Genomic DNA, 25,210 nt, shown 5'->3' on the forward strand with positions numbered 1-25,210 from the left:
CTGTGAGTACAGAGACTGTTCTTCACTTTCTGTAGCCCTTGCAAAGCACAGTCTTATACATGTTCAAGAAATGACACTGACTACAACTAAGGTTAAGGCAAAACATGGGGAGTCACAGAACTAAGAGTTTCACTCTAAAGAGAAAGCAACAAAGAAGCTGCGAGAAAGGCAACAACTGATGGAAGCAGACCTTGGGCTCTCGCTTCTGTTTTCTTCCTTTAAATGACCAGAAAAACCTCCCCTAAGAATTAGGTTACACAGTTCTCGAAGGCTCAGATATACATAGAAGAGACAGATGAGCAGTTAACTGCTGTTCACTGGCTACAGGAATGGGCACACGGCCAAGTCACTTTTTATTATGGCAGTGTGAGGGTGACATGCACCCATCGCTGCAGTATGTACTATACGAGCAGGAAAAAGGACATTACTGTACAAAAAGATCTTACCTACCAGCATCATTTCTGAAACAGAATTGTAAACAAAAGCAAAGGAAAGCTCTTCTTACCTTGTCCTTGACAATGGATGGTGGCTGCTTTAAAACTTCTTTCACAGTCTGTATAACAGTTTCTGCTCTCATGACACTGATTGAGCGAACCAGTTCTACTAATAAAAGCTGTTCTTCACTGGCTGCAGGAATGACCTGGATAGCACATCATTGTATTTATGTATATAAGTGTGTAAATGATTCTTTTAGGAGAAATCACAGAAATAAGAGAATATTTATGGACTCAATATAAAGGACTTCACAAGTCCTTTCTATTTTAGGTAAAATTTATTTTTTAATCAATATAATACATGTACATCATTTCAAAAAATCAAACAGGACAATAAGCCTGATAAGAAAAAATTGCAATGCCCTATCCTTTTTCATGCCTTAAAGCAAACATGCTCAATTCTTAGTTCTTTTGTATTATTTCTGAACAATATACACTGCTATAATATTTTTCCCATTTCATTATTTTTTTTTCAATTTTAGATATTACCTCCTGACTTCTTACCTTAGAAGGCAACGATTTAGTTCTCTTACACTTTTCTCCTTATCCTCCCAACATACTGTGTTTCCCCGAAAGTAAGACCTAGCTCTAATTCCCAGACAATCAGCTCTAATGCATCTTCTGGAGCAAAAATTAATATAAAACCCGGTATTATATTATATAAGAGCCGGTCTTGTATTATAGTAAAATAAGTCCAGGTCTTATATTAATTTTTGCTCCAAAAGACGCATTAAAGCGATTGTCTGGCTAGGTCTTATTTTGGGGAAAACACAGTATTAGAGGATTTCTTCATGTGATTGGTAATCCTCATCTCTCTACTCATTATTTAAATATTAGGAATAATAATATAGCTAATATTTGCAGAGTACTTATTAAATGCCAAGCATTGCTCTAAATACCATATATATGTGTGTGTGTGTGTGTGTGTGTATATATATATATATATCTCATATATAGCATATAATTAGTTCATATACATATATATGTGTGTGTATATATGTATATGAACTGATTTTTACAACATCATGAAGTAGTATTTCTACCCTGAAGTCATATAGCTAGCGAGTGGAGAAGTTAGGATTTGAACCCCAGGGATCTGGTTTCAAAGTCTGAGCTCTTAACAACTATGTTATCATTGCCTTTCAAAACAAAATTAAAAAGTGATGGGAAGTCAAGCACATGGGTTAAACTAGTGAATAGATGGGTCTCCCTGCATAGAGATAGCAGCCTAGGTTTTTGTTAGAAGACTCAAAACTTCAGTAGCTACGTCTTTTTTCTTGGTCTTTTTTCCTAGAGAGGAATCTTCACAATTCCTACCTGAGGGACACATAGATAGCTTCCTACCATCGCACTAGGGTGAGGTTAATTCCCATTTTTCAGTATGCAGACTTTTCCTGAATGTGCCTGTTTTCAGCATGAAGTATATATAACTTCTAGATGAACCTTGTGCCCCTGAATCCAGAGCTTCTCTTAACAAACTTCACAGAGTAAACTTGACTCCAGTCTCCTGCTGCACTAGGGTAGAATAAATGGGTACTTGCTTGGGTTACGGAAAAAGGTTCTAGAAGGGGTTTAACTGCTCCTTATGTAGACTTTCAATCAATCCTCCAGTTTTCAGCCCCATCCAGTTCTTTGCCTTTAAAAGTACCTGATACTCTACTTCCAGGGACCATCTGTGGTTTAATGGCAGGAATTAGTTCCCCTCTCACAGGCACTTAGAGATCAGCTTTCTCTACTGTACTAAGTCAGTTACAATTGTGTATTTTTTTTCATCTTGCAAAATTTTGTTGACACTTTTATTGTTTTTTTTTAAATGGGGAACAGTGTGTTTGTTTCTCCAGGGCCCATCAGTTCCAAGTTGTTGTCCTTCAATCTAGTTGTGGAGGGCACAGCTCAGCTCCAAGTTCAGTCACCGTTTTCAATCTTTAGTTGCAGGGGGCGCAGCCCACCATCCCATTCGGGAATTGAACCAGCAACCTTGTTGTTGAGAGCTGGCATTCTAATCTACTGAGCCATCCGGCAGTCCCTATGGAAACTCAGTGGCAGCTCGTTGTTTTCAATCTAGTTGTGGAGGGTGCAGCTCATTGGCCCATGTGGGAATTGAACCAGCAACCGTGTTGTTCAGAGCTTGCACTCTAACCTACTGAGCCATCCAGCCACCCCTGTTGACACTTATTTTTATTCAGTCACTTTTTCCAAATTTTTTGTCATTGTGGGCTTTTTAAAAATTGTTTTATTTTTGAGAAGAGAACAGAGAAAAATGCCTGTGTTCAAGGTCATGTTAGATCACATGTCCTTGACTACTTTTAAGTAGTCCAGTATTTCAGTTCTGTCCAATGTAATATCTACTACTAAATCCTCACATATAAAATAATGTCATATAAGTGGAATGTTTATTTTTATTACTTTAGCATATATGTAATGTGAAATCAGCACAAAAATAACAGATCATAAACCTTTAGATAGATAAATCATGTCTTATGTGACTGTAAATTTAATAGTCTTAATATTCTAATGAATCACTGTTTACTTCTAATATGGAACACTTTTATTAAGCTTTCAAAGTCCCAAAGCAATAAAATTTTCACATACAAACCAGTCAAAACCAATATATGAATTATATTTAGAAACAAATTGTTTAAGCTAACAGGTTATAATGAAAAAACGAGTTGTAATGAAACTCGCCAAATCTTTGTTTTGTACCCTGAATAACTAGCATTTAAATAATACACTGTATTATATCACCATTTATATATAGTTTTAATATCATACTAATTTCTTTTTTTCACATCAAATACCTTTAATACTTAAGAAATTTTGGCAATAAATCATTATTTAAACCTGCAGACAAACTGTTGCTTTTCTACTTACCCACTTAATCCCAGCCCCACTGCAACTAATGGTGAGTCTAAAATTAGCGTGTACAGCAGGTCCTCAAGTAACATCGTTTTATTTAACATTGTTTCATTATAACGTTGACATGATGATGCAGAAACTTAACTATTGTTTCTATCAATTAGCCTACGGTAAAACTGGTTTCATTATATGTTGTTTCGCCACATTTCCAAGAACATGTTGTCAATGTTAAGTGAGGACTTACTGTACTCACCAAATAGTTACCAAATAAATAAGCAAAAAGTACCAAATGGCTAAATATATACCTTGGTCCTGTTGGTAGTTTTGTTCTGTCTTCTTTCATTCCATACAAACGCAATGGCAGCCATAAAGTGAACACCATGATTCATTGAAATGGGGCCCAATAATTCAAGGATCTGCTGTCTCAAGTTCTAAAACAATGTAAGCAAATTGTTTTAGTAAACTAAACAAGTAAACTAAAAATTATGAAAGCATTAATAACTAAACTGTATTTTTAATTTTTATTGAAATAACATATAGTACCTATATGCTTTACTACCTAAATAATAAATTTCAATTGTGGTAAGAGATGCAACCATGGTTATAATTCCAAAAGAAAAACAAACAATGTATAAAATAACAACTAGTCAGCAAAATGCAAGAGTCTAATCAATGTGATGAAACAGAAAAACACAACATAATTGACCCTTGAACAATGAGGTTTTGAACCTAGACGGTCCACTTACATGCAGATTTTCTTCAATAAATACCTATACTGTTTTCCATCTGTGGTTAGGAGTCCATGGATGTGGAGAACTAATTGTATGCATTATTCTACATCATTTTTTTTAGAAGACTTGAGCATCCTTGGATTTTGATATCCACAGGGATCCTGGAACCAATCCCCTATGAATACTGAGGGATGACTTAAGTTTTGGGGAAGTCAAAAGTTACATATGGATTATCAACTGCATGGGGGAGGGAGTCAGTGCCCCCAACCCCTACATTGTTCAAGGGTCAACTGTATATGAAATTCAATTAACATTTTTGTAGATTCTTTTAGAAAAGGGGAAGAGGAGGGGTTGTAAGTGAAATTGAACAAAAAAAGCATAGTTTAATCCAAATACCATTAATTAGACACAATTTTCTAATGGTTCTAACCCTTCCCTTTCCCCCAATTCCAGATATATTCCCGTACTTCACAAATCTAAGAAGTCTGGTCTAGGTAATTGAAGGATGGCAATTTGACAACTGACATAGCATAATACACTTTCAAACTTAATTTTTTTCTAAATATAAAGTAGAAAATTTGGAAAATACTTGAGAGTGTAAGAAAAACTTTTTAAAAAACTATTAATTTTCATCATTCTGAGATAATCACTATTAACACATGAACTTTATTCCTTTTTTTAACAGAGAAATTTATTTTACATAATTGGAAATATAAAATTTGTTCATTATGTAACATCACTATTTCACTAAACTTTAAATAAGCATTTTCCCATCCACTAACAATTCTCAAAACCATGATTATTAGTGGCGACATAATGTAACATTGAAAGAATAATTTATTTAACCATTTTCTTATTTACTGTTAGGATCTCTATTTCTTTGTTTGCCATTAAATAAGGCTATAATAAATATGTATCTTATAAATATATCTTTGCAAAATTTTGATTACCTTAGAATTCATTACTATGACAAAGACTATGAAACTTTTAAACCTCTTTGTATATATTGCTAAATTGTCTTCCAGGAGGGTTTGCGTATAAAATGTCAACATAAAAAGTCCTAAAAAAAGGAACAAAGTTGTAAAATGTATGACCAAACCTCAAAAACACTATGTCACATGAAAGAAGCTAGATACAAAAGACCAAATACTGTTATGATTTCATTTACATGAAATGCTCAGAAAAAGCAAATCTACATATAGAGAAAAACAGATTAATAGTTAAGGGGCTAGGGATGGGAACAGGAAGCGATTGCAAATGGGTATGTGGACTCTTTGTGGTGATAGACATGTTTGAAAATTAGATTGTGGTGATAGTTACACTACTGTGTATATTTATTTTTAAAAAATCATTATATTGTATATACTTTAGGTGAATTTTGTAATATGTCATATCACAATAAAATGGTTAAAAATTATTTGATAATTACTCAATCCATTAGAGTGCCATAGATACTACTCAAATTATTCACAAATCCTGAACGTAATCTTTGGCAAAGTGCTTGAACAGACTCTTGAGCCCCAGATGAAATGTGAATTCTCTAACCTTTGTGGCTCCAAGATTAATGGTGGTGACAGATGCAGATGCGGCAACAGTCATCTTTTCCGAAGACTCGGCCTGATGCAGCACGCTCCAGAGCAGCGTCACAGACGACATGATCATATGAAGAATGGAGAGGATTCCACTGCGGGCTTCCAACAAGTGTTTTTGGTCTACACTGACCAAAAGCTAGTCAAGTCGGGGGAAAAAACATCACTTACTGAGGTTTACGGATGGGGACTTATTAGACTTTATAGTCTTAAAAAAACAAAAAGTCAAATATTTGTGCAGTCTTACTTGGTGATACTGTGTAGTAGGGTCCAACAAACAGTAATGGATAATGGCTGTGATCCCTTCTAAAAGAGTAAGAATCATGTCTGGTGGAATAATTGATGCCATCCACAGAGGCCTGAAATAAAAGGCATTCATCTGAACACAAGTTCTGAGAAAGAAAAGTTAATGTTTTATCAATAGTAAATGTCCAGCATGTGCTATGCACACAGTAAATGCTGAATAAATATTACATAAATAACTAAAAGAAAAAATTTAACTTTATATCCTAATCTATAATGAGTTGCATTAAATGTTCTAAAGTTCTTTTTTGCTAAAAAATTCTGCATAAAATCAGCATATAGCCAGTAAACACAGCTGTTACTCTACACAGCCAGTAAATCTCCAGCAACTGTGTAATGGCAAGCTTATCAATATTAAGTATTACAGGCAGTTTTCTTATATTTTACATGTAGTAGCTGAGGTTATAGAGGAGATAAACCAAAAACCAGTTTATAAATATCTGGCTAATTTTTGTCAGACTAATTTTAAACATGGCCTGTGGATATAGATAGAATTCGCCTCCAAAACAATAAATAAAATCAGATGGGAAAAGAATTATTTGTAATTTTAATTTTAGGGTAAAATTAATTTGCACTTTGATAACCTATCAGATAAAACTAGGGAAACCTTTTGAAGAGCTTTCTATTACTTTTGCCAGCTCAGTGAAGAACAACATAACTAATTAGAGCCCTTAGGAGAAAAAAGGCCTGTTTAAATATTCCTTTTTTTCCCCAGTCTTAATTCTCTAATTGTTACTCTTTCTCACAAAGCTGAACTCTCTTCTTTGTGAAGATAACATACTAGTTGTAACTTACTGATACCCACTATTTAGTCAAATTGTGACTGACTTTATGGATGACTCATCAGTCACATGTGAAAAGTGTCAATAACAAAGTTAAAAATCAAAGCTTACCTACTATCAGATAATCCTGTTTCATATTTGTACTGCTGAATTAGATTATCTAAATTTCTGCAAAGTTGTAGTGTCACAGAAACAACCACTCTCTGTAGAACTTTTCCCATGTAAGGCAGAGTAGATGTGATTAAACCAATCCACTGTGGGTGCATCTTACAAGCACAGTGTTGATGTAAAGCTCGTATCACCGCACAGAGGAACATGCCTTGACACGTGATTGGCTGCGCATGCAAATACTGAAGAGACGTCATGGGCTGATGGGGACTGATGTTTTCCAGGTCAGATACAACAAAATCAAACCCTGTTTCATTCTCTTCAGGGATAGTCATTACCCGGTGTTCTAGAACAATGAGCCTCTGAAGAACTTTAAGAAGTTGTGACTGGAGTGTGCTGCCATTGTCAAATTCATCCTCTGAGAAATTGATAAGGCTGTCCTCCGAGAAACCTTCTTCCACAGCAGCCATGTTCTTACCTGCCATTTTTTCACTATGCCATTTCTGTGCACTGAAGATAGATGACAGCAGACAGTGAAGAATTACTTTCTGAACTTTGCACTTAGATAACATATCAGAGATAAAACTAGGGAAACCCTTTGCTGAGCTTTCTATTACTTTTGCCAGCTCAGTAAAGAGGAGTGTCAAAATCTCTATGCTCATCATCTGCATGTTTCGATTGCCTATTAAATCTTGTGCAGTGACTTTGACATGAGTTGGGTAATGGCTACGCATGTAATACAAGCAGAGGGAAATAAGAATTTCTATGTACATAGAACTCCGGAAGTTATGATTTGAGTCCACTGGTATGTGACTATAAAAGTCTTTGCCCATAACAGAAATCCGATGTCTGGCCAATAGATTCTGAAGCAGAGACAACTGAGGGGTATACACATTATTTATACTAGTAGTTGAAATGGCATTTACAAAAGCAATTGGGTTTGTTTTCAAGATGGCTTTGATGGCAGAAAAAGCATAAAGAGTCCTTGATGAATCATACAACTGGAGATACAGAAGCACATGTTGGTAGAGAGGGTGGATGTTGAAATTAGGAGATTTCCGTGATCCTGGAGAACCCATGTCACTCTCAATTTCAGAAATTTCTCCCTCTCCACAGCTATACCAGTTCTCTAAATCCAGACCATCACTAAAGAATACATTGGTTTGTTTGAGTTTTTCATTTGACGTCTTTTTCTTGTCATCATCCTTTCTTCTGGCAAGTTTTACTTTGGGTTTTGCTCCTGGTTGTTTACCTGACTCCTTAACAATTGTTTCTTTCTCTGAGACTTTTTCTGATAATTTTTCTTTGAAACTGAACTGAATACTACTGTGACTCCTCTGTCTAGATTTGGTTTCTGTGGAAGCAACAGAAGAGTCATAGAGAGTTTGTGTGGTTCCCGAAATACAAGGTGAGGAGCTATTTCGGGAGATTCCATTTGCCACGCACTCACGGCGTTCCTCCGCAGACACAGACAGAAATTGAGAACTTTCATTACTTGGCAAAGTACTCTGCTGGGTGGACTGATCTTCACTTTTACTCTCCTCTTCGTCTGGGTCTATGTCACTGTGATGTGGCGGCATAGCTTCAGTTTCTAACTGAGACGTAACTGATGCCGCTTCTGTTTCGAGGCCACTTACGACCTTACATATCAGGTCCAACACCACCTGCTGCACTTCCTCGTCCGGGGAGCTTGCGTTTGGCGTCTGAGAATCCTCTTGGGCAGTCATGTTTTCAGGATCAACTTCATAACTCAAGTTGTCCCCGGCAGAAGACTGTGAGCATCCGGAGTCAGAACTCTGTAGTATTTCTATCTGTTGGTCTGGAAGATCAAAATCAGACACAACCATTGGAATTGTCTCACTGCTGGTGCTTAGAAGGGAGAGTCTGTCACTTAATGGATTAACAGTGAGACTAAAGTTCTCTATTTCATCCATGGTAAGCGGCTTTTCACCATTTCCTTTAGATGCAATGAGTTGTACTTGGCTTACTGACATATGAGAAAAATAGTAAAGAAGGAAAAATATAAAATAAATTAAAATGTAGAAATGTAGACTGAACTCAAGATTTTTAATCATTAGTCTCAAAACCTACTTATATTTCCTATTAAAATAATATTTTATTACTATTTTAGACCTTCTTAGTTAGCAAATTATGTAGATGACTAGTAACTAGAATTTAATAAATACAATTCAACAATAGAAGGCCTATTTTGCAATTGAATTAAACAGAACAGCACATTTAACACAGATAAAATATAAAAATTTGTCCTTATACCAAAATGAGACATGCTTTTCAGTGAAATTCAAAATTTTAGTATTTTTTTCCTCTCTGTGTGATACTTCCCTTTAGTTATGCTATTTCTAAGAATTCAAGTAGTTTAACGTATAGTTAATGTATAAATACATAACCTCCTTGATTTTAATAAAATTCAACAAACTTCATGAATTATCTAGTATAAGGCCCTAAACCATTAGACAATGAGGGTGAGAGAAGGAAAGGACGTCATTGTTCCCTCTATGGAGTTAAAAATTAGTAAGGGGTCACAAATACATTCATCTGTTTCTATACTTTTGGGGGATATTCTTTTAGAAAGGGTGGAAGGCTTAGTTCCATATGGGTTGTACAAACTGAGTGCTATTGAATTCAAGGAAAGCATCATGATACCACAGGTGAGGTCTGAGATTGATTTCAGAGGAGAGGTGAGAATTCAGCACATAGATAGGAACTGCGGCAGGTAAAATGATAACACAAAGTTCTGGCAATAAACAGGGTAGAGTGTGTTCTTAAAAGATTCAGGGGAACCAGTGGAAAGGAAGCTAGAGAAAGGATCCAAGGCTCTGCAGAAACACACTAAAGATGAAGTAGGAGTATGATGGTTTAGTTCCAGCTTGCATCAATCACTTACCAGCCATGGACCTTTGAGAAAGCACAGCCTTCTAAGAATCAGCTTCCTGCTCAGTAAAATCACCTTTTTATAACTGACCTCACAGGGTTGTTAAGAGATAAAAAGGAGATACGTGAGAGTCTTTTGTTCCTAAAGTATAATAAATTAATCTAACGAGCCATCGTCACTGAATTATAGAGGGTATCCCTCGACAGTTTGTAAAGTGTGGATTTCACAGTAATAACAGTATTTATCAAACACTTATAATATGCCAGTTACTGCACTAAATGTGTCATAAACATGACTTGAGAGGTGGGCTATTCCCATTTTACAGATGAGGAAAATGACTCATGACTCATGAAATACAAACATGCATTAGAAGCTTACTATAAATTCCTAGTGAAGTATCCACAGAGCCTTTTAGGACCAGGATTGCTAAATAAAATCTAAAGGTATTTCCCTTAAAATTGAAGAATGTCTCTGACCAGAGCTCTGCTGAGTCCTCCCCTGAAAGAGTCAACTGAAAAGAGAGATCCAAGTCCCCTAAGATGGACACTGATGAAGCACATGCTGACATGGCCCACGTGGGCAGAAAAGCCCATGGAGAAAATCTCACATTCAATTATCTTGCCAATCACTGTTGTGTTCACTTCTCACTTTATTTTAATAACTTAATTCTAAAAAAAAAAAAAAAAAAAAAAAAGCTGTTCTACTTCTATGTGATATTCACCATTGCTGCATGCAAAATTTTGCATGAAATGCTTATCACTCTCTTCTCCAGGATAACAGGGAGCCTTATTCCAATAACGTTCTGCTTGCACACGCTGCACTGAAACCCTCTGAGTTTTTGGATGAAGCAGGAGCAATAGCAATGGTTCCAAAACTCTCGCGATGTCATGTCTTTGTAGGACTTGGTTCAGCCAGGCTTGTCCCACAGAGCTAGTGGAACCATCGAGACTGTTAAGGCTATCTAACATGATGAACAGTGACCTACAATAAAAACAAATTAATTAGAGAACACAATACCTACTGTAATTGTAACACTCCAATGTTTCTAAAATTAACATTAAAAGTTGTAACTACTTGAGACTAATCACACTTCAGGACAACTTTTGACTATAGCACTTTAATAATCTTAATCCCTACAGTCTCAGTAGATACAATAAGGAGAAAACAGTTTTTCCTTTTTGTATGTACTTATGTTTCTTCAAATTTCACAAACATACATTACTCTTGTAAGATAAATACTAAAGAATAGAAAAAAGACCTTAGAAAATTAGTCTTGTTTTAGCAACACATTCAATTCACATTGACAAATATTGAACCCCCTGCAATACAATTCAATACTACGTCTATGATGGTCCATGCCGCTCTGTTCCCATTCTTTTTATGAATCAAAACTATGTGTTTAATTCAAGGAAAGACTTTCTGTGAAAGGTATGAAAGTTTGGCTTGGAATCAGAAAACCCAGATTCAAATCTGAGCCACACACTGCATCTTCTGTGGTCTTGGGCAAGTCACTTAACTCCTCTGAGCCTCCATTGCCTCACGTGTACAATGAGGAAAAATGGTCGTCAAATTAGAGGTAGTATTTGTCAAGTGCTTAGGGCCTAGCTCTTGTAGAGATTCCATAGCAGGTCAGTTAAAGATGGTAATGTTTCAGCTGGTGATTTTCACTCAACAACATCAAGCAGAGCACACATCTGATTCTGAGCTGAGCTGTAAGTATAGTTAAGATTTGTGGCCACTTCTCTGAAACCTGCTGGTTGAGACTGCTATCTTATGCCAATATATGAATCTACCTATAAGTGGCATCTTGTTGGATGTTAATGCAAATCTCATATTTGGAATATGGATCATCTAAGTAACCTAGACTAATAGCAAAACTACTGCCAGGCAGCTAGAGATTTTTTGAATCCATGGATGGGGTTTGTCAGTATTTCATCTTTAGATTTTAGCAATTCCAGTTCAAGGCACAAGACTATTAATAATTGCTAGAGAAACACTTATACAATCTACTATTTATGTACAATTTCTCTCTGTATATACAATTTCTCTCTCAATATAGATTCAAGAAGCCTGTATCCATTGCTGTATCCCTGACACCTAGAGTGGCACCTGACACCTAGAATGGTACTTGCCACCTTTATCAAGTAGGAACTTAATAAATAGTCATCTAATGAAAGGAAGAGGCACTAGGTGTTCCAGAGCTAGAAAGGGACAATTTGGCAGATAAATGAAATCTGGTGAAAATAGATGAAAATGCCACGCATTTTAATGCAGCTTAGATTTTTAACAATTTATAAATTCTACTTACAAAATCTGTAAATTGCTATTGCCTACCCCTGGCAAACTAACCAGAGGATTCAAGAAAAGAAACATTAAGCTATCTAACTTTAATATCTTAATATAAAATGTAACCAACCTGTCAAAAGAACGTGCAAAAGATGAAGACTTATTTATATGGAGGTCCCTTGTTAGATGCCAAAGAACTGCAAACTTTGCATGTGCTTCCATCCTTATTTTCTGAGGAGGAATATGAGAGATTAAAATTTTATTCTTCTTTGAAGATATTAAGTAATTTTAGCAAAATCACAGTAGCTGTTTAAGAGAGAGTATTATGTTCACTGTTCCTGGTACTCTAATACACACTGCAATAAACTTTATTTTTTTATGGGAGTAGAAAACTAAAAAACAATATGTACAAAATATTAACCTAAAAGATCATCTCACGCTGCCTTATAATTATTATTTAGTTTAGACTAGGTAATCAGATTACTAGATTATCATATAACAGGTGATGGAAAGAGCTAATAATGTGCATGTCATCGTGATATCTTCAGTATAGGAAGCACATTCCCCCTAATTTTAAAATAAATACTTAATAGTAAAAATTGATTTTATTGTACTATATAATTTACTTCGTTCCCAGAAATTATATATTAATCCCAAATGAACTTATCATCACTTATAAAGCTGGTTTATTAGATTGAAAAATTTAAACACCTTAAAATAGTACACTACTTTTGGGATTATTTGGAAAAGATTAAATGTTAAGATAACAATGTAAAAATAAATTATTTAGAAAGACCAGTATTTGGTATTAGATAATGAACATGTATTAATATAAACCAAGTAGAATTTGTGATATTATAAAAATGTTTATAGTCTTTCTCAAGAACTTGTAGAATTTTTCAAGTAAAATCCCCCCAAAATCAGGGATTGCAACTGTCTTGATTGCCTGTGATAGGCCAGAGAAGTGTTTGCTTCTCCTGGGGGCTTAATAAATGCTTTTCCTATGAAGCCAGTGTACATCAACCAATACAAACATGAAAAATAAAAGCAATAACAGGTATTTTAACTTTTTTCAGGGATGTAAGTATCTTCATTAAGAACTCAGTATTTCTTTACAAATGAAATTTTACACAAGTAAACCGGTACATAATTTGTCCTAAATTTATATTTAATGTAAAACAAATTATAAATTAAAATACAAGATGTTATTTTTGAAAGAATGTGTTGAAGCTAAAATAGAATTTAGCATTTTCCTGGGAATAAACTTTTCATTCTTCTCATTTACTCCATCATTTCCCACTTCCTCACTGCCAAATGTTTCATTTACTCAACACAATGACTTTTTTAATATGACCTATTCAAACTCACTAGGACTGAGGTTTTTTTGTGTGTTTTTTTGTTGTTGTTTTTTAAATTAGGGCACTCCCCTTCTGAAAGCTATTTAATAAAATCTTCAACTTATAGTACAGAGCAGGTGTGGGAAAACCACAAACTTTATTAAGTTACCCTGAACAGGTCAATCAGAATTATTGTTCCAGCTTCTTTTCAAGTTCACTTGTAACTCAGATGTCTTTACTCTGACTGACTTATGTATCACTTTCTATACATTAGAACACAAAATCCTTATTTTGGATATTAAATATAATGAAAATAATATAATCTCACATATTAGCATTCTATAGCTTATAACTTGTAACTTAAAATATTATTTCATTTCCCACATATTAATGTACCCATCAGTTTCATTACTGAGGCCACTGAGTTCTCTTTAAATGTCTCAAGAAATCAAAACAGCAACTACCCATAACTGATGTCCTGAATCAAGAAATAAACCCCGTATTTGATTTTGGGTTACTTGATTTTTCATATTACTGATGCTTTTTAAAATAACTTTCCTCTGAAATGAACATATTTATTTTGAAGATTAAGATCATTTTGAATGAAGCTGTTATCTCTTATTCAGATACTAGTTGCAATCATTTTCCTATATTTACATTTTGGTATAATAGGAGTGGGGAGTGGACACAGGATAAGAATAGAAGAATTTACCTTATCCTTATGGGTTAACTGCTGACTTATAACATCCTCACAGATGCTAGAAGAAGGAACCAAGTTATGTAATTGATAAAAAAGTTCCACACTCTTTTGGTGGTGCTGAGGTGTCCCATCTCCCAGCTGGTCCCACAATGTTAAAGCTACATGCTATAGAAAAAGATGAAAAAGTGACCGTGTTAACAAAACCATAAATGAAAACTTATTAACAAACATTTCTTACTGGTACAAACAAGTCTGACTGCCAGCCCCAGAAGGCCTTTAACACTCATTATGCCACTGGGATGAGATTGAAAAGTGTGCCTTTCCTTATGCCCACTTTCTGGTCATCCAGACCCTTAGAACCTCCTATGATAGCCCTTTAATAGTATTTATTTTAAATATCAGACATGTAAGTACTTTCTGCAGGTCCAAAATAAGTCCCCATTTCACTATTTTAGTGACATTTAATAAAGTGATGCTAGATTACATTATCCTTAAGAAGATACAAATCCCACATTTAATATATTAGTATTTACAGTTATATGTTGCAAAGTGAAATATAATTCATGGTCCAAATACCCAAACTGCTAAGCCATATAAAACGGGTCATATGTATTTCAGTGCTTCATGTGTTAACACAGTGTTTGATGATCTCTGACAGCATTAAGAGAAATGCAACAACCTTCAGGGATTACTATCATCACATTACAGAAATCACCTCTAATCTAGATCTGAAGGGGCACAATGACTTGAAATCAGATAAGAATTTTTAAAAATTATTTACGTATAAAAAAATCTACCTGCTTAAGATGTAATATAATCCAAATATACTTGATGTTCTTTCTACGTAGCAAATATTATACGTACTATTGTGATAGAAATCAAAGACTGTGCATTTTTTCTAAATGCCATTATATACCACAGATCACAATCAGACAATTTACAGTCAGGAAAACTTTTCCTGGGAGTTTTGGAGAGCTGAAATTGTGCAAAGCAAAAGTGCCACAACCACTTCATCTGGAAATAAGTTTAACTATAAGTGAGATCTCCTTTTTTTTTTATCTGAAATTATTTCCTCCATGGCTTTAGTGCCTTAATACCATTCTTTCTTTATATCTTCATACTTCCCTCATCCTTGTCTTTTTCCTACACACAAAACTGGGGACAAGATGGGCAAAGTAGTACAAATCAACTATATCTTTTCTATATGGTATGACATTAAAGTGTTCAATTAAGACTGGTTATCATCTTTAAAATCTTTTCTACGCAAACTAGGTCAAGTATCATCTTAGTCATGTATGTATTTTTTTAAATTTACCTTGAAAAATTCAGTCTTCTCAGCTATGTACCTCAAATTGCCCGGTGTGAGGGGAGGTCTAATAACCACAGCTACTCTTCCCTGGTTTGGACTTAAGGGTTGCGCAGGTTCCACACCGTTGATGTTTTCCCCAGTGACGACGGCCACAGACTGAGTCAATCCCACCAGGTCCATGACTAGTGAAATAGCAACACTCTGCACACTGAAATCACTGGCTTGGCTGCAAGCATTCATCAGCGTCTGGAGCCACAGTGGAGGCTGCACATGCTCCCAGTCTGAAACAACAGAACCAATAGCTCATCACCTTAGACCTTTCAGCTGTATTTCCAAGTGAATTAAAACAACAACAACAAAAAACAAAGCACCTCTACTTAATACCTTTAGGCCTCGATCTGATAACAAAACCTGATTTCTCCCCTAGACTAGAGCTTTCAGAAAATAAAGCAGCAACAAGAATTTCATAAATTTTTAATGTGTATTTTTCTTATGCCAAGTTATATGATTTATTTTCCTGTCCTGAAGCAGTATATTAATCAAATACTATGTAGTAACCACTGTACTTTGTATGTGTATATATATAAATTTAAATAAAGGTAAGCACATGTGATAGTAGTCATAATAAAGAAAACTAGTGGACCTAAATATTACATTACTTTTCTCCAATAAAGGAGTTAATTTCCTTCTTAGCTTCTACTCACTTGCAAACCGTGAAAGACAGCAAAATTTCAAAAATTTCCAACATATCAATCTCCCCATGACAGTATTTCATTTTTTTAAAAAATCTATAGATTAAAATAATACTTTAAAATTTAACTATGTAAAAATATCCCGTTTTAATATCTGAGTGCTCCTAAATAAAAAACACGCGTACCATAAAAATATTTAAATATAAATAACACATAAACTACCTTACCAGTTTCTGATTTTTCAGAACATAACTCTGAGGTATGGTTCCCCTCAGCAATGTAAACTGGGAAACTTGAACACTCCAAGAAGAGCTGGCAGGCAGCAAGGAAGGCAGAAAGGTATTCTTTTGAAGTTTTTTGTTTATTTATGTTCCTCTCTTTTACATCTCCATGTGAATCCCGGTCCCATTTTGGAGTCTCTCCTAGCTGTCCGCTGAGGTCCCCATGATGCTCTGCAGCTAAAGTCTGAGAGAAAGAGCTACTCTGAATGATATAGAGGTTGATCAGTCTGGTGAGAAACTGTTGGACGTACGCCAAGCAGCACTGCATTGCAGTCTTCTGGGCTGTCTTCCCACTTCGGGGTGCTGTCCCCTGAGTGACTACAGACGGGGGCTGAATGATGGTTTCCTCAGATCCCACAGTGGAGGCTGTTTCTGTCTCCGAGGACGTGCTACCAATTGGGATGGCAGCTGCTCCTTGCCCCTCACTCAGTTCTCGGTCAATGTCATCAGTTCGGTCTGCTTGATACTGTATAAACTCAGTGAATCCACTCTCTGATGACTGACTACTTGGGGGATTTTCTCCATCTTCAAACACTTCAGTAGGATTTTCAAGAGAAACTGATGATACCTAGTAGAGATTAAAAAGAACAAAAGGGTGAGTAGCTAAATGTATATATTAGAAATTAAAAATTAGAAATGGCCACGTTTTGAGAGAAGTCAGTTTTAGATTAGACTATTCACAACTTAATCTACATATTCAGCTGAATCTTAAAATGGTTTCTACAATTGATGTATATGCCTATGACAACCAATAAGAAGTACTGATACAGTTCTAATGAATACATTAAAGTCATTCACTAAGTATTTATTTTTCACTACATGCATATTATAAAGTTAGGTTCTTGAGGGCAAAACGTGTGTATGTACAAATCTCTAGGATCCATATCCTTGTTTTCAAATGACTAAAAATTTATTCAATCTACTTTAAGAAAACACTTTCCTAGTGTCTAAATAATGCAATTTTGCTAATGTCTAAACAATGCAAGGAATGAGACATATAAGATTTAAAAAATGACATTTTGAAAACTAGAAATAAAATCGAATAGGTCACCTATTCAGGACCACATGAGTAAAATTTATGTCTGAAGTGTGTAAAGCACTATTTCAATGTTTGCTATTAATCTTAGATTCTTTCAACAAATAGTTACTGAACTTACATTTTGTGCCAGACTGTATTAAGTACTAGGACTAAAAGCAATAGTTTATAATCTAGAGGGCAAGATAAGAAACAAATTATAAACAAAAAGTGAACCAGCTATTGCAGTAGAGATGGAATGAATCAACTGTTCACTCCCTATAACAATAGGACAAGTACAATCATCAAACATATTTTAGTTTAAGTAAACAAAAGTTCCTTGAGAGTGCCAGAGCATAATTTGAATTTGAATACGATCACTAAAGATATACACTGTGATACATACTGCTGCCACAAAGCTGGGCCTCACCCAATGTTGCTTGCTTCAGTGAATCACACCACTATTCATCAGACCAGGAAGACAGAAACCTAGGGGTGATTCCTGGTACCTTCTTCACCTCTCCTCCACACCCCTCCACATCTATTTCAGCGTAGTGGTTAAGGGAGCTGGCCGTGAGTCAGCTAAGGCTCTGTCACTTACTAGGTTGACAAGTTATTTAACATTTCCAAACCTCAGTTTCCTAACTTGTATAGTTGAGATGACAATCCCTACATTTTATGGCTGCTATGAGGATTAAGTAAAACAGGATATATATATAAAGTACCAGGCATAATACCTGACACTTAGCAAACATTCAATAAATGTTAATGATCACTCATAACCCTTAACAGTCAACCCATTACTATGTCTTCTTGATTTTTTTTCTCCTAAGTATATGGCTAATCCATCCATTTAGCTGTCTTCACGCCACCATCTTGTTAGTACGTGTTACCACCACCTCTCATCTGCACTGCTGCAGGTCTCTCCATATCCATTTTTGCTTCTCACATCCATACTCTACACTGCAGCCAGAGTAATTTCTCTAATACATACATTTGATTGTCACTTGCTATTTTCTCTTAAGTGTGTTCCCATTGCTTCTAAGATAAAGAGTAAAAGTTTTAGTATAGTGAAAAGGGACTGTAAGACCTGGCTCCTGCCTACCTCAACAGCTGCATCTCCCCTTGCTGCATTATGCTGTCTGCCCAACAGCCTTTGCGAATGGTCTTTCCTCTGTCAAGTGTTCTCTTCTTTCTACCTCACCCTTACCCCAAATTTCTCTAGGATTTCACTGAAATAATTTTTTCTTAAGAAAGCCTCCTTTGGCCCCCAGTCTAGGTCAGATCACTCCATTTTCCACATTCCTACCACTCTATATTATCCTTCATACATTTATCACAACTATAATTAAATGTGCAATTCTTTGTTTAATGTCTGTATCCTAGGAAGAAAGGGTCAAGAAGGGTAGAGACTGTGCCTAGTTCATTCACTTCTGGATACCTAGCGCCTTATACAATCTGAGTGCTGAATGAAGACAGGCTGTTCTATTTCAAAGGTAAGAAAACTAAGGCTCAGGAAGGTTAAAAAACAAAGAAACCAAAAAAAACTTGCCCAAGGTTATAGCAAATAGGCTTAGTAGAAGTAGTCAGTAGAAGAGCTGAAATTAGGTAATTCTACACTTCATGCTCTTTTCACAATAGTATATCACTATATCTGTAACAATATCAGAAATTTTCTTACTATAATGCCAAAGTTAGAGGTGACTGTCAGAAATGAACTTGTCATTTTTTTTGTCTTTTGAAAGGTTAACAACCATTTAAAATCTTGTATGAATACATTAAAAAAGTACTTAAATGGTAAAACTGTCATTAGTGTATTACTATAAAGTTTTTTCTGTAGACTTTTTTACGTAAGGATCATAAAACACTGGATGATATTACATTAATAGAATTCAAGCTAAAAATTCAGTTAAACTTGCATACATTTATAATATTTAGCTGTATGGTCCACATTAAACATAAACTAAAATGTCTTCCTGAAAATAGAAAGGAATTACATGTTTTGGACATGTGAATATAGAGATCCAATACACTCATTTTACAAAAATGTACTAAGTGCATAGAGACAAAATTAGATTTATAATTTTTTAAAGAACCATTCCTTCACTTACACTTTCAAAAAAATACAGAAAATACCCTCAGCTTTCAAATATGATCAATTTTCAGACATCTCAGTGAAGATAATATCATTGTGCTTCAGTAAAAAGTAGGCAAGAAGATATATGCCCTGGGAACATAGAAGAAAACCAAAAAGAGAGAGGGAAAAGCATACTCTAAGGTTAATGAACCATTGTGTTTTTTAGAGAGTATATTATTTAATTGTATTTCATTTACTACGAATGGATCTTCCCATTTACCTTACCGGGAATCATCAATAAGTGCCTCCAGATGTTTTCTACATAGTAAATATTTACATATTTGAATATGCTTTGAGAGAGTGCTAAGGTCCTTTCTCTACTCTCACTAATCTCATTCAAACAAAAAGCAAATCTTCAAAAGTGGTAATATTTATTTTAGTTTTATTTTTAAGACAATCCTAAGACATAAAGGAAAAATAATGCACAAAATGAATTTCCCAACAACAGAATCATATCATAACAGAATATCACATATAAATAATAAGCAGGTAGGAAGTAAGAGAGACTGATTTTAGTTTATGTAGGATAATCCTGGGATATATTTAAATTGCCTGAGGGTCAGTAATGGCCATTTCATATATTAAAAGCAATATATATAAAAGGGCCAAAAAAAAAAGAAGAAAGCTTTAGGATTAATACTTGATAGGAAAGGTTGTATGAGATCATCCTGATAATACATTTTGACGCGCTGAAAAACAATGAAAACGCAGCTGAAAAGAATAAGGGCAACTATACAAATCCTGGATTTAGGTAATGAACCTTATATGCTATAAATTTTTGTTTTAACATAGTGCCACTGTACCTATATAATTCCATTAAATGTTTAATATTTGCTAAAAAATATTTTAATATTATAAACCTGAAAGCTTCTAAACTGCTGATTTTTTCATCGGTTTTTCATAGGTGTTTAAGTATGTTACTAGTGCCAGATTAAAATTTTTATAATTCTATTCAATGTCATAAAGTAAGCATTAAGAATCCAGAAGATTGAGGAGCGTAAAAAGATTCTGGGTTTTAAGAAGAGCATGTCAAAAATTTAGTGTATAAATATGAAAAGGATCAGTAAAGTTTAGATTATAAACCTGGTCCAATATGGAACTACTAGACATGTGTCTACTGCACCTGAAATGTGGCTGATCTGACAGAGGAACTATTTTTATTTCAAATGCTTCTGATAAATATTCAGCATTTGAACGAAGATATGCTATAGGTGTAAACTACACACTGGGATTTTGAAGACAGTACAAAGAAGAATATAAAATATCTAATTTTTTTATATTACATCAATTTTATATGGATTATATGTAGAAATGGTAATAAATGAGCTATAAAGAGCTAAATAAAATATAATTAAAATTATTTTCACCTGTCTTTTTACTTTTTAATGGGGTTACCAGAAATTTAAAGATTACATATGTTGCTATCACTATATTTCTCTTGTAAAGTGCTGACATAAACAATTAAAATTGCACTACAGCCGAAAGTCTACAAGATAAATCTCCTGCCACAACACTTGGATCTAGGCAAGATTCACTAATGTTTAAATGGTTCTGTGTAAGTGATTTTATGCAGAAACTGGTCTGCTCTGAAGAAATATAGTTGCCCCTTGAACAATGTGGGGGTAGGAGGAATGTTGACCCCCTTAAACAGTCAAAATCCAAATATAACTTTTCACTGCTCCAAAACTTAACTACTAATAGCCTGTTGACCAGAAACCTTACTGATAACATAAACAGTTGATTAACACACACTTTATTAGTTATATGTATTAGATACTGTGTTCTTACAATAAAGCTAGAGAAAAGAAAATAATAAGGAACAGAACATACGTCGATAGTACTGTCCTGTATTTATTGATAACGTAAGTTTACATTGCCTGTTTGTCAGCACCTACATCAATATTGTCTTATATGATACAAAACACTGTAGACGTTGTATGTATGACTAACACTAGACATCAAAAATGAAAATACAATATGAATAATAAACTCATACTTATTTACTGGTGTAACAATTCATGCATTGATAGCAAAGCAGAGCAATATCATTGTTTTATGGTAGCCTAGTGCAATCGTTATGATTGCTTCATGGTAGCTTAGCCTATACACTAATGAATAAATCATTATAAAATTTTTATGGCATACAGTATTAGTCACATTCCTAATACAGAATTGGAAACATTGTTACTTTTTTTTAAAAAACACCACTTACCTGTGATAACTGGCTGATATGCAGTTTCTTCAATTATGAGAGAGGCATACTGTACAGTAATATAATTCTTCAAAAGCAGTTATAAAGCAGGAAGAAAACTAATACATTATTAATTTTATATTAAATATCATTCATCTTATGCCTATGTAAAGATAGACTATCCATATCCATACAAGTCATCCACAATGTTCTACACAGTGAATACTTAGGCAATGATGATAATGATGACACAAAAACCTCGCCTACATTCTTGCTGCAGTTATTCGATTTTTTCACATGAAGACACACATACATACACAACAGATACAAACAGCTTTATAACTGTAAGGCGTGATGATTAGTTAGTATTCATTAAGTGGAAGTCGATCATAAAGGTCTTCATGCTCAACATCTTGAGTAGGCTGAGGAGGAAGAGGGGTTGGTCTTGCTGTCTCAGGGGTGACAGAGGTGAAGGGGTGAAGGAGGTGGAAGGGGAGGTAGGAGAGGCAGGCACACTCGGTATAACTTTATGGAAATATGCTGTAATTTCTGTCTGACTTCTCTGCTTTTCATTTCTTTAAAAATGTTTCTCTATGGTACCAATCCTTCTTCCATCGTTTGCTTTATCTAGTTTTAAGTGCCTGCATAGATGGGCAGTGTTATAAAAGAAGTCAAAAGCAGTCTTGAATAATTGGAACCCTTAGCCAGACTGTCTGATGTCAGTTTGTTTTCTGGCACGGCTTCTTTTATATCTTCTTCCTCATTGTCTGGCATTGGCTTGGAAGCACTCATCACCATCAAGTCAACTGTTAATTCCTCTGGTGTGGTATCTATGAGCTCTTAAATTCCTCTAAGATCCAGAGTTTGAAACCCTTCATCCTCCACCTTTTTGCCACATCCACAATCTCTTTCATGATATCCTTGATTGGCTCTTGTAAATCCTGTGAAATCAGGAACAACATCTGCACACAGTTTTCTCCAGCAATTATTTATTGTTTTGGACTTGCTGTCTTTCACGGCTTTTTCTGTAACAATGGCATCTTCAATGGTGTCATACTTCCAGACTTTCATGATGTTCTATTGGCATTCTCTTCCATAGTTGACAATCCTTTCCATAGAGAACCTCGTGTAATGAGCCTTACGATCCCCTGATCTAGAGGCTGAATTAGAGATGTGTTTGGGGCAAGTAGACCACTTTAATGCCTTCGTTGTTGAACTCATGGGGTTCTGGGTGGCCAGGGGCATTGTCCATATTGAAAGAACTTTAAATGACATTCCCAGACTGCCTTTACTGGGAAGGTACTTGATGACTCCAGGGACAAAGCATCGGTGGATCAATCCAGAAAAAATGTTCCAGGCCTTCTTGATGTACAACCAAAAGACTGGCAGCTGGTGTTTATCTTTTCCCTTCAAGGCTCAGGGTTTAGCAGGTTTATAGATAAGGGTAGTTGTGATCACTAACCCAACTGCATTTGCATAAAAGCAATGGAACTAGCCTATTCCTTCCTGCGCTCAAGCCTGGTACTAGCATCTCTTCCTTACTAATAAATGTCTTTTGTGGCATTTTTTCACCACAATAGGTAGGACACTTTCATCTGCATTAAAAACCTGTTCAGGTAGATATCCTTTCTCCTTGATGATTTTAATGGTGTCTGGGAAAAATCTGCCTTTTGGTTGGCAGAAGCTGTTTCTCCTGTTATCTTGACAGTTTTTAAACCAAACCTCTTTCTAAAATTATCAAACCATCCTTTGCTAGCATTAAATTCTCCACCTTTGGATCCTTCACTTTCCTTTTACTTTAAGTTGTCACATAGTGACTTTACTTTTCCTTAATTCATATTAAGAATCTTTTAAGTATGCCTTTCTTGTAGCAATCCTGCACCCACATAAAAGCTACATTTTCAACACTAGATAAAAAGGTGTTTTACAAAAGTGTAAGGTTATCGCTCCTGCTGGCACAGCTTTTTTAAGCAATGGTCCTTATGCTGGAATTCATTTGTATTGAAATGGCAGGCAATGACAGCTGCAGACCTCAATCTATGGCACATATCAAGCAATTCGACTTTTTCTTGGACTGTCATTTCTTTTCTCTGTTTCTGGGGAGCACTTCCAGCATCACTAGTGGCATGTCCTATGGGTCTCCTGGTGTTATTCAAGGTTTATGGTATTGCACTCAACATGATGAAAAATACACGCGAACCATGAGAGATCACTCTTACTGCAATATGCAATTTACTAGACAGACGAACTGCTCATGCAGAGATGATTAGCGTTACATGGCCTTTTAAGTGGATACTCACAATACGTGCTCACTGCAATAGCAACAGGTGACTACGAAATTATTAGAGTAGTATAGTATATATTAATTTTATGGAGTTATGATAAAATACTGCATCTTTGTTTACATTTTTCTTGACTGCAAATGGCTCCATATATGATCTGTAAGTGTGCGCTTAAGTTTTGATAACTTTTAATTTTTTATAATAGATTGGTGCATATTTTATGGTAGAAAATGATAAAATAGACTATTATCTACATATATTTTACGCATTCATGATTTACCTAACTTTTTCTTGTTTCTCAAAAGTTGTTATTTGTAAGCTACATGGTTCATTTGTGAGTTTTTTCAAATTGTCACAAATCTCCAAAAATTTTACATTTATTGAAGAAAATCTGCACATAAATGGACCCAAGCAGTTCAAACTCATGTTGTTAAAAGGTCATCTGTAACTGGTCTAACACCAAAATTAATAACTAACATTACCTTTTTGTCTTCCCATTCTTTGACTGAGTTGTTCTGCCCACTTGGAAACTGCAAAACACCCCTGGTGCTGGCAGATAAGAGTGGAGGTTGAACTTTGCTAAGGATCTTTGAGCAGAGCCTGAGCGAATCTGTGAGTTCAGACAAGTGCAATGTCTGGAGATGGCTTGTCAGGGCAGAAACCATCCTGAGCAGCAGCTGGGGCAAGTGTTCTGTCTGGATTTCAATATAAGTCTCCTGAAAATAAAAGTGAAATGACAAACGTTTAAATATGTATAACCTAAAAGTTATGCTATTTCATTTCTTTGTAGTCTATATAAAAAATGAAATAATTTTACTCATCTGTAATATTGTATATGTATCATGCTCTTAATTAACATTGTATGGTCATTTTATTATTGACTTATAAAATTTATATTCCCAATTTTTCAATTTAAATACTTCAAATTATATATTATAAAATAACCCCAGCTTTATTTGCTACGTTACTGAAATTATACTAAAAGTGAATACAACCATTTAAAAACAAAACAGGCTGAATGTCATACCTGACACAGCACCCTCATACTTCTAGTAGGCTTCAAAATGAGAAAGCAAAGAATTGAGGAGAGAAAAGATAAGGGGAAAAGATTTCCAACAGTCCTCATTTAATAGAAAAAAAAAATCATTAATGAATATAAATGTAGCATTAGACCATTATACACTAAACATTTAACATTTCAATAACATGCATTTATGAAGTATA

General features: G+C 34.9%; 1 protein-coding gene across 13 annotated transcripts in view; it reads right to left on the bottom strand.

Annotated features, from left to right (window-relative positions):
- DOP1A (DOP1 leucine zipper like protein A) overlaps window positions 1–25,210 on the bottom strand; it is an 86,646-nt gene that overhangs the window by 18,480 nt on the left and 42,956 nt on the right. For 8 of the 13 annotated variants that reach the window (XM_088795586.1, XM_088795589.1, XM_088795588.1 and 5 more), the window contains 12 exons: window positions 25,014–25,043; window positions 24,469–24,702; window positions 16,308–16,929; window positions 15,395–15,669; window positions 14,092–14,244; window positions 12,173–12,273; window positions 10,478–10,737; window positions 6,867–8,850; window positions 5,918–6,029; window positions 5,627–5,809; window positions 3,656–3,781; window positions 506–640 (listed from right to left, as the gene is read on the bottom strand). In XM_088795586.1, coding sequence (XP_088651712.1) covers window positions 506–640; window positions 3,656–3,781; window positions 5,627–5,809; window positions 5,918–6,029; window positions 6,867–8,850; window positions 10,478–10,737; window positions 12,173–12,273; window positions 14,092–14,244; window positions 15,395–15,669; window positions 16,308–16,929; window positions 24,469–24,702; window positions 25,014–25,043 — 4,215 coding nt within the window. The remainder of the gene's footprint in view (window positions 1–505; window positions 641–3,655; window positions 3,782–5,626; window positions 5,810–5,917; window positions 6,030–6,866; window positions 8,851–10,477; window positions 10,738–12,172; window positions 12,274–14,091; window positions 14,245–15,394; window positions 15,670–16,307; window positions 16,930–24,468; window positions 24,703–25,013; window positions 25,044–25,210) is intronic. The other 5 variants (XM_074333237.2, XM_074333233.2, XM_088795590.1 and 2 more) reach the window with 2 other exon arrangements.

The sequence above is a fragment of the Rhinolophus sinicus genome, chromosome 2 (genome assembly GCF_057876585.1).
Source record: "Rhinolophus sinicus isolate RSI-liver-muscle chromosome 2, RSI-T2T, whole genome shotgun sequence".
Taxonomy (NCBI): Eukaryota; Metazoa; Chordata; class Mammalia; order Chiroptera; family Rhinolophidae; genus Rhinolophus; species Rhinolophus sinicus.